This window comes from Chenopodium album, chromosome 22 (genome assembly GCF_948465745.1).
Source record: "Chenopodium album chromosome 22, dcCheAlbu1.1, whole genome shotgun sequence".
Taxonomy (NCBI): domain Eukaryota; kingdom Viridiplantae; phylum Streptophyta; class Magnoliopsida; order Caryophyllales; family Amaranthaceae; genus Chenopodium; species Chenopodium album.
Genome location: NC_137855.1, coordinates 16,195 through 32,627, shown reverse-complemented (window position 1 = coordinate 32,627; position 16,433 = coordinate 16,195). Strand labels below are relative to the sequence as shown.

At 35.6% G+C, this 16,433-nt stretch overlaps 1 protein-coding gene across 1 annotated transcript; it reads left to right on the top strand.

Annotated features, from left to right (window-relative positions):
* Nucleotides 1-270: 270 nt before the first annotated feature.
* On the top strand, nucleotides 271-14,960 carry LOC145603610 (uncharacterized). The gene is made up of 19 exons (XM_081659552.1): nucleotides 271-433; nucleotides 834-950; nucleotides 1,061-1,171; nucleotides 1,366-1,422; nucleotides 1,505-1,581; nucleotides 1,667-1,766; nucleotides 2,449-2,522; nucleotides 6,490-6,590; nucleotides 6,674-6,777; nucleotides 6,903-6,956; nucleotides 7,037-7,092; nucleotides 7,178-7,216; nucleotides 11,022-11,163; nucleotides 11,534-11,718; nucleotides 12,218-12,285; nucleotides 12,388-12,460; nucleotides 12,683-12,744; nucleotides 12,836-14,096; nucleotides 14,334-14,960. Exons 2-19 carry the CDS (start codon nucleotides 870-872, stop codon nucleotides 14,593-14,595), a joined length of 2,907 nt encoding a protein of 968 aa, XP_081515678.1. The 5' UTR covers nucleotides 271-433; nucleotides 834-869; the 3' UTR covers nucleotides 14,596-14,960.
* Nucleotides 14,961-16,433: the final 1,473 nt, after the last annotated feature.

Here is a 16,433-nt window from a genome sequence, read left to right as displayed (position 1 = left end):
TTACACCGATCGACGCGTGATTTTGTCATACTTTCCCAAATTAATACCACTTTAGGTAGTATTTTAAATGTTTATCCAATGTCCTGGACGTTGATCCTAAATAAAAATATATGCGAGTGTTCTGTGAGGTTAGTTATGTGAAGTATTTTTTTTTTGGGTTTTTGGTAGGGGATTACTTGTATGTTTTTCGGGATTACTTTTGTTTTTCTACGATCACATGATGTGACCAGCAAGTAGCAAGGGAAAAGAAAACGCGCTGAAAAAAAAAAAGGCCTAATATTCCTCTATTTCCTCCTCCTATCTTTTCCCCTTTAAGATCTACTCGTTTTTTACGTTTGCACTGGTTCGCTACGCCCCTGTCTCCTCCTTTAAGTGTACTCTGATTCTCCATTGAAGCGACTTGGGATCTTCCTCTCATACGCTGAAGTAGCAGGTAAGTTATTCAATTAATCATCGAATGTCAATTTCACATTCTAGCTTTAATAAGTGATTTAATTGTCAGTATAGTCAATTTAGGGTTCCTCTAAGGTGGATTATTGAACTATTAGTGATAAATCCTTGTAGAATTTAATTTAGTTTTTCGAGTGATGATTGGGTCAATTTCGATGGTTAATGTGTTGCAGGCTTTGGTTTATATAACTCTTTAATGTCAGGACCTTCCTAGGACGGCCGCCCTTGCTCAGGGACGGGCCAAATATTCCGAATATTTCGTTATTGCTGTGTTTCTTCTTCTTAACTCCAACTCCATTGTAAAACTAGTAATAGTTTGTTGTCATATGCAAGTATCAAGTATGTTAGGGATTACTAATTTTTATTTTTTATCTTGATTGCAGAAAGCAATTCTATTGACCCAAGCCTTCAGTAAGAAAATGGTTAGTGGGACCATATTTCATTGTAAGAAAAATTCATGGCCCCGAGAAGAGTATGTCAGCAGAGTTACTTTGCAGCTGGTAAGTCTTGTATCAATTATTTTTTGTCCATTTATTTTTGGGAATGTGTGAAAGCAAGTGAAGAATATTGAATATGGCTGACCTATTTGATGTTATTATATACTCTTCAGCTGGATTATGACAGTGCTGCTCCACCTGAGCAAGCTTGGAGGAGGAGGTTAAACAGCCATGCTAACATTCTTAAAGAATTTAGTATCACATTTATGGAAGCAATTAAGATGGTAACTATTCGATGATGAACTCTTTGGTTCTTAAAATCACACATCATATTGTTTCTCTCTCTCTCTCTTTTTCTTTCTTTCTTTTTTTAATTTTAATTTTAATTTTTTAATTTTTTTTTTCATTTTCTTATTCTTTATCTTTCTCCCTTGAAACTTACATTATGCTTTGTTTGCTCTTGGCATCTCCATTGTAGGTTGGTCTTGGCTTTCGTTTGTGGTCATATGTAAGGGAAGAGGCATCACATGGAAGGGTAAGTTTATGATGTCTTTTAACATGGCAGGCCATTTTAAGAGTAGTTTCCTTTTTACAACTGTGTTCAATGTTCAATGCAGAAAGCTCCTATCGACCCTTTTAATAAAGAAAGCACGAAGCCTTCAGCATCTCAAGGAGTACCGCTGGGAGGAATGGGGTAATTGTATGCTTGGAAAATTGTGCCTTGCTGTACATGGTTTTTGGTTTATCTTATCTGAACCTTTTTTTCTATTGTGTTGCAGAAGTGGCAGCATTTCTAGAGGTTTTAGGGGAGAATTTAGGCAGTGGCAAATTATCCCTGGTTTATGTGAGGGTTCCCCTGTCATGGCCAATCAATTTTCTGTAAAGGCTCTATCCTTTTATTGCTCATACATTTTGCCTGCTGGCTGCTGCAGAATTTCCTTTGGCCATGTTTTCTTTAGTTATTTACCTTGCTGTGAACTACAGTGTGAATGACATCATTTACGTTTTTGATGCCATATGCATACATTGATATTTTAGGTAGATAAGAGCTCATATTTGCCTATATTAACCAGATATACATTCAAGTAGTTATCAACTTACGTGTCTATGAGGTTTTACAAGTTAGGGGTTTTAAAGGGTGCAGTTGTGGCTTTGTGGGGGTTAATTCAAAAAGCTGTCTAAAACATGGGATTCTATTGTGTTTTGTAAAAAATCAAACTGATCAGTTAATGTAAACTAATAAAACTAGAACTTATAATGGCTGAACCTTCATAGATTGATTTAAAAAAACATATAAACTCAACACTAATCAACTCCTATCGGCCTATCCTAATTTAAAAGCTCAATGAAGGCAAGAACAAAAGTGTTGAATGGGGGATGAATGCTTAGGGACTCATATAGTTAATGTGCGTCCTTCCCTTGACTTTCCATTTTACCAATTAATCCTTTAATTATCCCTGATAAGATTTTGATTAAAAGGTAAAATACCAAAGAGTGCCTCACTTTCTCTTATGCCTTTGCTAAATTTATAGAAAGTACTCTGAAGTACTTGGAATTGCAGATTTTTATATCTCGTGATGGAGGAAATAGAAGATTTGCATCAGTTTTGGCCCCAGGGCAGCCTGAAGGTTTAGGGTAAGTTTATAATCAATGAGGCATTTCCTTGTTGGTATGATACATTTGACATTGCACAGTAGGGGTCCTATGATGTAAATTTGAGGAATTAGCTAGTTAAATCTAACTCCACCACAATCTACTACATCTTTCAAGGTTTTGTTTTATATTTATTTTTTTTCTGTTTTGGAATTTTTTGCTGCATTATTGTAGATGTTTACTTGTTTAGTCATTCCTGATTGTTTGAGTAGAATCTTCTTAAAATAAGATGCTTTCTAAACTTTTTCGATCTCTAAGCAATATCTTATGGTAATAAAAAGACATTGTGAAGCGGGACATCCAGAGTAAAAAATTATTTATCAGGTCACATCTAAGCTGGCAAGTGGCATTATTGTTATAAAAAGGCATTGGGAAGCGAGACATCAGAGTAAAAAATTATTTATGAAGTCACGTCTAGCTGGCAAGAAAAAAGGCAAGAAAAGGCACTTGACGGAGTGAAAAGACGTTGTGTAGTGAGTTGTTAGGACTTAACTCATCTTGAGTTAAAGGGGGTAAAAGTGGCTGTACAGTATTCAATGAAAGGAACCTTGTAAAAATTGAGTAAAGAAGATAAGGTGTTTCATTGGTTCTCTTCCGTAATGGTGATTGATGCTCTTGACTTAACCAAAATCTGGCGGTTCTCTCTCAATGGCGTTGGTTCGGTTTAATCTAGATCTGCTTGTCTTGTTTTTTCAATTGCAAGTAGCTGTCAAAGGTATGTAAAACAATTGGTTTATTTGTGGAAAAGAACGCTTACCTTTGAATAATTAAACCCTTCGCTACCGCCCACCACTAAACCTATCTACCAACATCGAAGACCACTAAACATCAAACCTGGGAGCTTCAAAGTGGGATCAATCCAGCAAAACCCAATTTGTCGATTTGGTAATTGAAGAGCATATTGATCACAACATATGAAAATTAAAACCCAATGTGAATACCAATCTAGCGATGAACCCTTAACAACAAAAAACGAGGAGATTGAAGTTCAGAGGAAATTAATTGATTGAAGTTTAGAGAAAAGAAGTTTAGAGGAAATTAATTCAATGGCTAACAACAAAGGAACACCAACTAACTATTGTTAACGGTTTCAAACCAACGTCGTCCTTTGTGAGTTACATGGTGCTATTATCTGTAACCATTTAATTACCATGATACCCCTTTTTAGGGGTTGGAAATGACAAAAATACCCTAAGTTTATCTAGGAGATGTGTATATATATATATATATATATATATATATATATATATATATATATATAGGGTCAAATGAGAAGATCCTTAAAATGAGAAGGATGAGAAGGATTTTTTGTGCATATAATTTATTATAAATGTGCATATTTTCTTAAGAAAATATAGTTCATATTATTCCGGCTATGTGCATATTTTCATGGCTGATTTTGCAATTTTAATTTTTAACTTTGAATATGCATACTTTTAAAATCAAATGTGCATTATGTTTATATAGAATGTGCATGTATATTACTTCAACAAAAATTGTCTGAAGCTATCTAATTCACTCATTTTATGTTGTCTCCATTAAATTTCAACAGATTATGCTTCAATTAATTGATATAAAATGGGGGAAAAAAAAAAACAGAGACCTCCATAATTCTTAGAGAAAGAAAGCTTGTGGGAGTAAGAGATAGAAAAAGCAAATAAATGTTAGTTGAAAGTGCTGGAGAGTGAAAAATTTGGGACGAAAGTTAGTTTAATTTTAATGGAAGTGTGTGAATTAATGGAGCTAAGGAGGTCAACCTTGAAGCTTTATAATAAGAGACGTGACAGAGATGAAGTAAAGTGGGTTTTTTTTTTTTATTAATACCAACCGTCAGATTGTTTTGTATGGATGGTTAGGATTTCTTCTCATCCTTCTCATTTTAAGATCTTTCTCATTGGATCACAACCCTATATACATATATATATGTACACATAGATATATGTATATATATATGTGTATATGTATGTATATATATTTCCTCTGTTTTTATTACATGACCTACTTCATTTAGGCACAAATATCAAGGAAAAGTTGAAAAGAAAGCTAAAAGACCATAATGCCCTTACCCACTACCCCTGCTGTGTGCTCACTAACTCAACCCTCCCACCCAGCTACCCTTCAATCTCACCATTACAACCACCACTACAAGTCAACAACGTCCACCACAAAAGCAACCCCTTCAATCCTTCACTACCGCAACAACCACCATTGAATTCGACCACCACCAAATTAAATAAATGAAGAAAGAGAAAATACCACCGAATTCGACCACCCTAACAATCACTGCCGTCCTTGAGCATATTTTTCAGTGAGAGCTTGGTGGTCGAATTTGGCTATGGTGGTTTCAGATCTAGATCTAGAATTTCTGGCCAAATTTGTCCGCCATGGCTTTGATTTTGGTGAAGTTTAAGCCCTTATACAAATTTAGGTGGTGACAGCACGACGGTAGAGACGTGGAGGTGATGAGAGAAGGTGTGAGGGGAGGAGTGTGGAGACCATCGACGTGTAGGGGGAGATAAGGGTGATAATTGATGTTGCGGTGGCGTTTCAAAATTAAGGTGAGGGTGGTGGAGATGGGTGGCTGCCATGGATAACTTGGAGGAGGGAGAGAGAATGTGGTGGTCAACTATGAAGAACTAAGGGGTTAAGTAATTGACTCGAGAGGAGGGGTTAAGGTAACAAAGGGTATATGGTTTTAATTATGTTGAAAATGTGAGGGTAAATAAGTAAAAGTGTACTATTAAATTTGCCAAAAAAGGAAACAGGTCAAGTAAAAAGAAACTTCCCAAAAAGGTATAAAGGTTAAGTAATAAAGAACGGAGGAAGTATATATATATATATATATATATATATATATATATATATATATATGTTCTAGGGTACCCTGATTTTTTTGCTCATCCTTAGCTCAAATTTAACTCAACAAAAACTTTGTGATCTTATTGTAAAATGAACAATCACCTACATGGCATATCTTGCAATTCATGTTACTATATTATCCCTCCATATTTAAGCCCTACTATCTATCTCATCATCACCATAGTCACCGAAGCTTGAGAATTATACTTAAAGTGGAGAATGAGATTCACAAATACATTTAAAAGTGTTACAAATACATTGTGAATACATTAAAGGTACATTAGTATTACATTAAAGGTACATTAGTATTCTGGATACAATCAAGCATATTAGACACATCGAATATAGAATCACATTGTTCATTAATGTTATTCACCATTGTCGCTGCTCCAAAGTATGGCAAAATTTTCGCCATCAAATTACACCATTCTTGATCAATCTAAAAAAGAGAATAAGTTTCACATAGAAAAAGGGTTTAGTGATGATTCTGGGAAGATTCTAGATTTTAGGATGATGTGAATCGGGGAAAATTTGAAGAGTGAGAAATTGAGGGAAGAGATTTAAGGACTGAATTTGAAAATTAGTAAGTGTTGTTCTTCTAATATGTTTTTCATTGAGCTTGGATTGTTTTTATTTTTATGGGAGGATGTCAAGAATTAAGGAAAAATGGAGAAGGCATTAGCAAAAAAGGAAAATCTGTAATTGCAAAATTTAATCTCAGCCGATAGCCGTCAATGTTAAATTCCTACAATCCTTATTTCTTTTTACCCTTCTCACCTTAAGTGGGCTTCTCACATGAGTCTACTTATTTGATGATTTTATATTGCATATATGATTTTAAGTCAAACTTGTGAGAAGTCTGTCCCTAACTTTTTTCTGTAAAAATATCTTTCGTATGATAATTTACAAAAAGAAAATATACAAGACTTCTCACATTGGTGTGCCCTTGCTATATTTTGTTTGGCGTATCTGTCTTAGACTTGGTTTATTTTGGAATATTTTGGAAATGACAAGAATTTCTCACATTTTCGATATGGCAACACATTTTCAAGTAAAACTATTAATTTACTTATGTCTTTAATTTCTGCAGCAAATCTGGTGACCATGGTATATCTTCTTGGGGTTGGAATTTGAGTGGCCAGCATTCATCTTATCATGCTCTGTTTCCAAGGGCATGGACAATATATGATGGTAGTTTGTCATATTTTCTTTTCTGTGATCCTAGCATTTATTAATTCTCCTTCTACTTACAGTCATATTATTTGCATATGTAGGTGAACCTGATCCTGAACTGAAGATATCTTGCCGTCAAATATCTCCCTTTATACCTCATAACTATAAGGACAGCAGTCTGCCTTCTGCTGTCTTTGTTTATACAGTAAGTATGAGTATATGAGCTGCAATATTGATTAATGATTTACGGGGAGCTTTCTATCGATGTGTCAATGCTTAACATAATTGTGACCTTGTTTTTCTAATAGTGCTAGGTTTGTTTTATCGCAGTTGGTGAACAACGGGAAGGAAAGGGCTAAAGTCAGCCTTCTTTTCACCTGGGCTGTAAGATTTCCATATGTTTTCACCTTTTTGTGTGCGTGTGTGTGTGAACAAGTGTTTAGTCACATTTGGTGTTTTCACAGAACTCTGCTGGAGGAGTCTCCCATCTATCTGGAGAGCATGTGAATGAACCATTCATGTGAGTGTCATTTGCCTTTTTATAATACAGCTGATTTTCATGAATGAACTTAACATTGACAAACTTTGTCTTTTGTATTTGATAGAGGTGAAGACAACGTTTCTGGTGTTCTCCTGCATCACAAGCAAGTGATCAAATCTTTCTATCTATTTATTACGGTTGGTTTGCGAATTTCCTTTAAGAGTAAAGGAGAAAAAAATAATGTGCCTTTTTATTTATTTATTTATGTTAAGGCAAGGTTACTGCCAGCAAGCTAATTTGATCAAGTAGATATCAGTGATGAAAAATTATCTAAATTTTGCATATGATGGTATATAGTTTCAGCATCCATTGGATGAAAATGTTATCTTGTTGAAGCATCTTTTTAGTATTTAAGTATTGTTATTGTTTGTGTATCTGATGTGAAATACAAAAGTTAAGGAGTTGATAAGTTTTATATATGAGTTGAAACATAAGCTTTGTCTTTTCCGGAGCCTTAAATTTTAAGGTAAGCTCTATAATTGATGTTTAGCAAAGTTTAAGGTAGGCTCTGTCATTGATGTTTTGCAAAGTTTAAGGGAGGCTCTATCATTGATGTTTTTGCAAAGTTTAAGGTAGGCTCTATCATTCATGTTTTGCAAAGCTACACTAATTTCTTACTCCCTCCGTCCCCTTTTGATAGTCCCTTATGGGCATTTTTCACGGGAATTAATAAACATAAATAAGAATAGTAAAAGTACATTGAAAAAGTAAATTGACATTGGGTATGCAAAAAAGTAGAGAGAGAAAGTAATAAAAGTATATGGGAAAACAAAATTTACATGGGAAATTTACATTTGCACTAGTATTGTTGCAAATTAGAGGGAATTTTGGTAAAAAAAAAATAATTTTAATGGTTTTTGGAAAACACAAATGGGGTGAACATTTTGGGACTAAAATTTGTCCATAAGGGACTATCAAAAGGGGACGGAGGGAGTATTATTTTCTTTTTAGTTGCTTGTAAAAATACATGAATAATTTGTTGAGGGCAAGCATGGGCTTAGTTTGTGTCTAATGGCAGCATATGTAGGTGAGGGAAGTATTGACAGGATATTGTGTATGACTGCTTGTTTGTGTAGTTGCTTGTTTGCTTGCTTGTTTGTTTGTTGTGCGAAGCTTGCTGGACCCCATTAGTTTGTTTTAGCTGTGTTACTTCTGGTAGTTCATCTAGGCTCACTTGGTTTTGTCCATGCGTGGATTTTTATGTGCTTAACATTGTTTAGGAAAGTTCTCTAATCATTGATATTATTTTGCTTAGACAGCTTACAAGGAATTATTCCATTGAATACACTCTCCCCTGACTTGGTCGCCAATTTTGGTGAGCAGGAAGTTTTTTTTTATTTTTTGTTTGAATTTGCTTCAATCTTTTGTGTAGTAAGCCTTTTTTGTTCAACCCTTGTTTGGTGCAGCCGTACCTTACAAATGAAATTTTCCACTGTATTGAACCTTTGAAGAATTGCCTTAGAAAATCCTAAAACTGCTGCCCACCAAAACCTCTACCATCATTGTATTCCACACTCACCAACACCCATGTCGTAACATATATGAGGAGATACTGAGATAGGTACCTGGGAGACAAAATTTGGGAAAAATAAAAGAAATGGTATAAATTTTACTGATCCAGTAGAAAATGGGTCCGCAGTGGTGAAATTTGACAATGAAAATACCACCTTAATTCGACCCTAATGTTGGGAGGAAATTGAGTGGTGGGAAAAGGATACCAACTTAGAATATATATTCTACTGATCTACAATATATTATACTTCCTTTATTTCTTTGCATCATTTTAAGTTTATATACTAACCCCGTACTAACTTTGACCAAAATTGCTTAATTACACATAAAAAATAAAATCTAATTATTTTAACTACTGTTGAGTACTTCCTTTGTTTTTGTTAAGTGTATTGGTTTGACCGGCACATAGTTTTTAGGATCGTTAGTTGAATCGAGTAAAATATTGTATGTGCGGGGTTTGTTGGGATATAATTAAAAAGTGTAAGAAGGGGCCATGTGAGGAAAACTATAAAGAATTCAAGATGTCCAAAAAAAAAGAAGTGATGCATTAAAAAAAAACTGCAAAAATACGGAGGGATTTGGGGTTAAATGAGGACTTTATAATGAGAAGAATGAGAAGTAATCTCATACGTTTAAATAAAAAGATCTAACGGCTCGAATCACATGTTTCATTAATGGCAAAACTATAAATATTATATAAAAAGAGATTCCCATTTCTTTCTTTCCTCGTGTTTTTCTTCCTCTCTTTTCCTCCTTGTTCATCACCTTTCCCCATTTCTCTCTCTCACCTACCCATTCCTCTCCCTCTCTCTGCTCTATATTCATCTCTTTTCCCAATGTCCTCTCTCTCCTCCCGTGTTCATCTTTCTGTCTTTGAACTAGATGTGCATTATTGTTGTAAAAATGTGCATTATTCTTTTTAAAAAATGTGCAGATTTTAAAAGTGATATGTGCATATTTACTAGTGATATGTGCATATTTACTGATAGAAATGTGCAAATCTTCTGTACTAAAGATACATATTCTTTTAATTAAATGTGCTAATCTTCTGTACTAAAGATACATATTCTTTTAATTAAATGTGCATAATGTTGAATATCCTATATATAGATAAGGAAGGTTTTTCAATTAAGCTATGTTCAATTAATTGATTGATTTCTTCAAAAAAAAAAATAAAAAATAAAATAATTGATTGATTGATTTTCATAGTCCATCTTTGCTAAGGTATAGGATAGATCCTTTTTAGGTTAAGACATTGTTTAACATTGTGAATTTGTATTCCTAGAATGTTTAACACTATGACGAGTTCGAGATTGCGATTAAAGAACTAATCTTCCTAATGATGCCCGAATATACTTATTGTTGAGTTTGCAAGTTGCTCATAATCTCAATTACTTTCTCATCTCTAATTTTAAAAGCTTGAACTTTAAAATAGAGAGAGAGAGAGAGAGAGAGAGAGAGAGAGAGAGAGAGAGAGAGAGAGAGTGTTTCGTTGTTGTGGAGACTGGAGAGAGATATTGAAAGTAAAAATGTATGTGCATAAATTTAAAAATTTAAAAAACTGCTTTATGAAATTTAGAACATATGAATAAAATTTAGAACATCTGATTTAAAATTTAGAACACCTGGTATAAATTATAGAAAATGGTAGTAAAAATGTAGAACATATGAGTAAAAATTTAGAACATGCGAGTAAAAATTGGAACATTTGCTTTCAAATTTAGAACATATAACTAAAAATCTTAGAACACACACACGTTTTTAAATTTAAAAACATATAATTTAAAATTTGGGAATAAGTCATTCAAAATTTATAACATCTAACTTAATTAATTTATGGTTTAGAACATGTGAGTACTAATTTAGAATATCAAATTTAAAATTTAGAACATACGAGTAAAAATTTAGAACATAAAAGTGTTCTCACATAAGAAGAATTCTCACATAAAGGAGGGGTTCTCACTAGAGCCTTCCCCTATATATATATATATATATATATATATATATATATATATATATATATATATATATTGATGCAACATTACTATGTACATTGTACATAGCTATATGTTAGAGTTGTCTGGTTGATCCTCACTTCACTTTTTCATTATGGTTGACTCTGGTGATGAATGTGTAGTATTTAATCTGGTGTAGAGTAGGTAATCTATTGTCTTTGTTGTGAATGTGTTTTGCCTCTTTTTGTATATTGTTTTGGCGGTTCTGGCAGTGGTTAGTGCTCCCCCCCCCACCCCCACCTCCACCTCCACCTCCCTTTTTGCTTTCTTGTTCCTCCTTTGTGGTGGTTGCAATCGTTTGTGGTCATTAGTTGCTCTATTGTATTACTTGGGAACGCTTTTAAGTTTGGTGTCCTGAATGAGGATTCTGACATGATACAGGACTGCAAAGGACAATCCTCCGGTCACTTTTGCTATAGCTGCTTGTGAAACACAGAATGTAAATGTGACTGTCCTCCCATGCTTTGGTTTGGCGGAGGGAAACTGTGTTACAGCAAAGGACATGTGGTCAAAAATGACACAGGTAGGGGTCTAATGATTCCAGGTTACTGATTTGATGAAGTTCTCTGTTTGCTCCATCTGTAACGAGGCTTCTGTGTGTGTGTGTGTTTTTTTTTTAATTTTTTTTAAAACTTTTAATTTTCATATTTGTTTATGTGAGCATATCTTTGAGCCTCATTGTGTAGTGTTTGTTCAGCTATGTTAACTGCATCTGTTAAATTTCATGCTTTCTTCGTCTGGATCAGTACAGAGCATGCTATGAAAAAAAATAAAAATTTAAGTTTCTTCCTTAAAAGCAAAATTCCCAAGGAAGAAATCTGTTGGGAGTTTTTCAATTCTGCATCAGTGTGCTATTTTTATTTAAATATTTTTTAATTTGGTGGGATATAAAGGATGGGCAATTTGATCGAGAGAATTTTAATGCTGGACCAAGCATGCCATCCATGCCTGGAGAAACTCTTTGCGCTGCAGTTTCAGCTTCTACGTGGGTGGAGCCTCATGGAAAGTGTACTGTTGCGTTTGCTGTTGCATGGTCTTCCCCTAAAGTGAAATTTTTGAAAGGAAGTTCTTATTACAGGTGATTTTTCCTGTATTTTTTTTTGCATCTTTGGAATGATTAGATATGCTAGCCTAATATGCTACATTACAAGATTTCATTCTGAGGTTAATTTTTTATTTTACTACTTAAAAGCGTGAAAGGTTGCTTTGCTTCATTATTATTCTACCAGTTATGAACTTATGATTCGTTTTTCCGTGTTATTGGTTTTGTGACGGGGGTGGAGTGTGGGGGATTGAGCTAGCAATATTTGACATGACATGACATGACATGACAAAACAATCGTAATCGGTACCACACGAACACTAAATTACTGAGAGAAAACACAACACTAACACGACACGAAACTAATCAGTTTTGATAGATTTTATGAATAAAACGAAATGAACATGAGACAAAACACGAACACAACACGACATGACTTTTTGCCAGCTCTAGTGGGTGATAGGTGGAATGGGAGGCTGTTTCCTTGTCCATTCATCTAGTATTTACTCTGGTGTAATATTTTATGATGTTGTAGGCGATATACAAAATACTATGGTACATCTCCACGAGCGGCCAAGGAATTGGTTCATTATTCACTGACCAGTATGTACTGTTGATCCTAATTTCTAAATATATTTATTTAAAAATTTAAGTGCTGTAATAGTTATTTTAACAGAGTTTCCTTTGTTATGTAATTCTTGTCAGACTATAAGAGATGGGAGGAGGAAATTGAGAAATGGCAAGACCCAGTGCTGAAGGATGATAGATTACCAGAATGGTAAGAAATTATGAAACTTGCAAGTTATTTATCTCTATTATATATATGACTATGGTCCTGCTTTGCTTGGAAGTTCTGTTGACTCTGTATCATCTTTGTGTAGTCTACTTTATCTATCATATGACTTCTAGTTGATTTAATAAATTGATATTTTTATCCACGCTTCAGATTTGTTTATACATCCTTTGTGTCATGTTAGCTAAAAATTCTTCCGTTTTGCAGGTACAAATTTACGCTGTTCAATGAATTATACTTTCTTGTAGCAGGCGGGACTGTTTGGATAGGTACTCTTTAGCAGTGGTTCGCTTTCTTCAGTCTAGCCTCTTTCTTGTTTAATTATTAGCCAAAGATTTGCTGAGAGAATCGTCTTTGCAGACTCTATGGAGCCAGTTGGAAGTTCATTAAATGACAAACAGCAGCCAACAAAAGATGAGAGCACGAAGATTACTTTGACAGAAAAGATAGACACTGAAGGTTTGGTAATGGAGCTTAGAAATGGAGCAAATCTTGATAAAGCTGATGATGGAATAAGGGACCATGGAAAAGGACATGTCTTAGAAGAAGAGACAGTATTACCCTTGAAAAAAGCAAAACAATCATGTTCTTTGGCTGAAACCCAGGATGAGTGTGATGATGTGGGTAGATTTCTTTATTTGGAGGGGGTGGAGTACATAATGTGGTGCACATATGATGTACACTTCTATGCATCTTTTGCGCTTCTTGATTTGTTTCCCAAAATCGAACTTAGTATTCAACGTGAATTTGCCAAAGCCGTCTTATCCGAGGATGGTAGAAAAGTAAAATTCCTTGCAGAAGGTAACTGGGGAATTCGCAAGGTAAGAGGAGCTGTCCCTCATGATCTAGGAACACATGACCCGTGGAAAGAGATGAACGCTTATAATATACACGATACAAGCAAATGGAAAGATTTGAACCCTAAATTTGTACTTCAGGTCTATCGAGATTTTGCGGCAACAGGAGACATGACATTTGGAATCGATGTTTGGCCTTCTGTTCGTGCTGCCATGGACTATATGGACCAATTTGACTTGGATGGTGATGGCCTTATAGAGAATGATGGATTCCCAGATCAGACATATGACACTTGGACAGTTCATGGTGTCAGTGCTTATTGTGGCTGTTTGTGGCTTGCAGCACTACAAGCTGCAGCAGCTATGGCTTTCCAATTAGGAGATGAGGAATTTGGTGAAAAATGCAAGAGAAAATTTCTAATGGCTAAACATGCATTTGAAGCTAAGTTGTGGAATGGCTCTTATTTCAATTATGACTCTGGATCAAGCAGTAACAGCAAATCTATTCAAGCAGATCAATTAGCTGGGCAATGGTATACAGCTTCGTCTGGGTTGCCTAATCTCTTTGATGACTTCAAAATCAAGAGTACCTTACAGAAAATCTTTGATTACAATGTCATGAAAGTTAAAGGAGGTCGGATGGGTGCTGTGAATGGGATACAGCCCAATGGAAAGGTGGATGAGACCTGCATGCAGTCACGTGAAATTTGGACTGGAGTTACTTATGCCGTGGCTTCTACAATGATTCTTGCAGGAATGGAGGAGAAGGGCTTTTCCACCGCAGAAGGGATTTTTATTGCTGGCTGGTCTGAAAATGGATTTGGGTAAGGCAAACTTTTTTATTTTTCTGTACAATAGTCTTTTTTTCTCAGATGTTGCTACTTGACTCATTCTCTCTCCTAAAGGTGTTGTTTGTCATTAAGATCTTACAAATATACTTGATTCTAGTGGATCAAGAGATTTGCAGACTTGCATATTTTCAGTCACCATCCAAGTTTCCTTTTAAGGGGTTGGAGATGTAAATTTATTAAGAAGGTTTTTTCTTTTATTTATCTTTGTAGATATTGGTTTCAAACACCAGAGGCGTGGACACTAGATGGCCATTTCCGATCTCTGATATACATGAGGCCGTTGGCAATTTGGGGGATGCAGTGGGCATTATCCATGCCTAGAGCAGTTCTTGAACCGCCTAGGATTAGCATAATGGACAGGATTGATATGTCTACTTTGAGTTCAAGATCCACTGGCACTGAGGCAGATGGAAGAAAGGCTTCAAGAAAACAGAAGGGTTTTTGGAACTCTATGTTTAGCTGTACATGTTAAATATACGTGTATATTGGCATTTCTTGAAGAATGTTAGGTGCTATATTGTCAGTCTTTACATCCATCAGTTCTGTTGATCATACTTGCCTCTACCAGATTTGGTTATTTCAAGATGGCAGGGGTAAGTGGAGCAAGTTTTTTCAAAGCGAAGAATACAATAGAATCACTCCAAATCACACAGTATAATGGCCAAAGCTAACAAAATGCAGGTGCAGAAAATTTTCAATGTAAAAATTGTGTTTATGTTCCTTTTCTTGTTGTAAGCTGGTTGTGTACACTGTACAGTATAAGCAACATCATTGATTGGTTTTTTTTGGAGAAATGGAAATGAATAATCCCACCTTTACGTGGTCCGACAATAACAATCTCACCTTTTGATTTTGTACATGATGTGCAGCACAAGGATAAGGTTGGTTTTGGCTTCTTTCTTAGAAAAACAAGGCTATAAACTTTAATCGGGTCAGTTGGTTTCATGGTAAATATGGTTGAGGGTAGGGATGACAATTTAATCCGAGTTCGATTCGAATTCGATCCGATCCGAAGGAAAAAGTCCGATCCAAATCCATTTAAAATTAGTCCGAATCCGATAAAATAGATTCGAATCCGAATAGGAGGCGGATCGGACTTGGACCCTACGCAAAGTCCGATGGAGTTCGATCCGAGTCCGAATCCGAGAGTATGAGCATATGTTTTATAACTTGGGATAATTGTTTGCTTGTGTTTGTATCAAAATTTTGTTATGTAACTAAGTTCATAATTTAAATATGTTATGTTTATACTTTACTTGGTATGACAATACAAACAATTATAGGTATATGACATTACAAAAAAAAAAACTAATAAAAAAATATTCGGATCATTTCGGAGGTCCGTATAAACGGAGCGGATTCGAATTCGAAAAATACGAGTCGGATCGGACTCGGACTCGGATTTTTCGGATTCGGACTCGGATTCGGATCCGAGTCCAGGGTCCATTTACTAAACGGATCAGATTCGGATTTAGCTACATCCGACCCGAATCCGATCCGTTGCCATTCCTAGTTGAGGGAGAGGATTTTGACAGTTGGAAGAGATTGGATTTCTCTCTCTCTCTCTCTCTCTCTCTCTCTCTTTTAGGGTGCTAGAATTTGCCAATAGAATATACAAGTACCTGTGAATTATGTTAAAAAAAACGTACCTGTGAAATGGACAAAATTACATGCTGAAATGGAGTATAAAAAAGATAAGAATAAAAAAAAAAAAAAAAAAAACCAAGACCAGCAACCCAACCACCAACCTAACCCCCTTCCCCTCGACTGTCGGCCACCGCCTAGACCTCCTTCCCCTCCCTTGGTGCCGGCGATGCCCGACCACCCTCCCACATCAATTTCAGAATTGGAATACTCACAATCTGCAAGCTCATTAGAATGATGTTTTTGTGGAGTGGCCTCTTGTGTGTTGCGGTGATCTGTTGGTGGTTGTGACGATGGCGTAATGCTCGCAGCATTGACAGATCGGTGGATGTTCCTATAGACCAAGCTACTTTTTTCAGCTCGGGTACAAGTTATTCAAAGGGTCTGAGATAGTAAAGGAAAAAATATGATGAAAAAGAGGAAGAGATGGGAAGTGTTTGAGGTGGGAAGCTCCACCTATAGGCTGGGTACGGAGCTTCAAAAGGGAATCCCAGGGTTGTTGGTGCAGGAGGGGTGATTCGAGGTCATGATGGCAAAGTGTACGAAGTCTTTCCTTGAATTGTGGGTTTTGTTCGTGTACCAGGGCTGAGTTATTGGTTGTAATGAGGGGATTGGCTATCGCTTGGAATGGAGGTCATAGAAGAGTTCAACTGAGGGTCGATTCGA

Coding starts and splice junctions, on each gene's coding strand:
- LOC145603610 (XM_081659552.1), top strand. CDS start 870: ATGGTTAGTGGGACCATATTTCATTGTAAGAAAAATTCATGGCCCCGA. Junction 1,172..1,365: donor TTATGGAAGCAATTAAGATG/GTAACTATTCGA, acceptor TCTCCATTGTAG/GTTGGTCTTGGCTTTCGTTT. Junction 12,461..12,682: donor GATGATAGATTACCAGAATG/GTAAGAAATTAT, acceptor TCCGTTTTGCAG/GTACAAATTTACGCTGTTCA.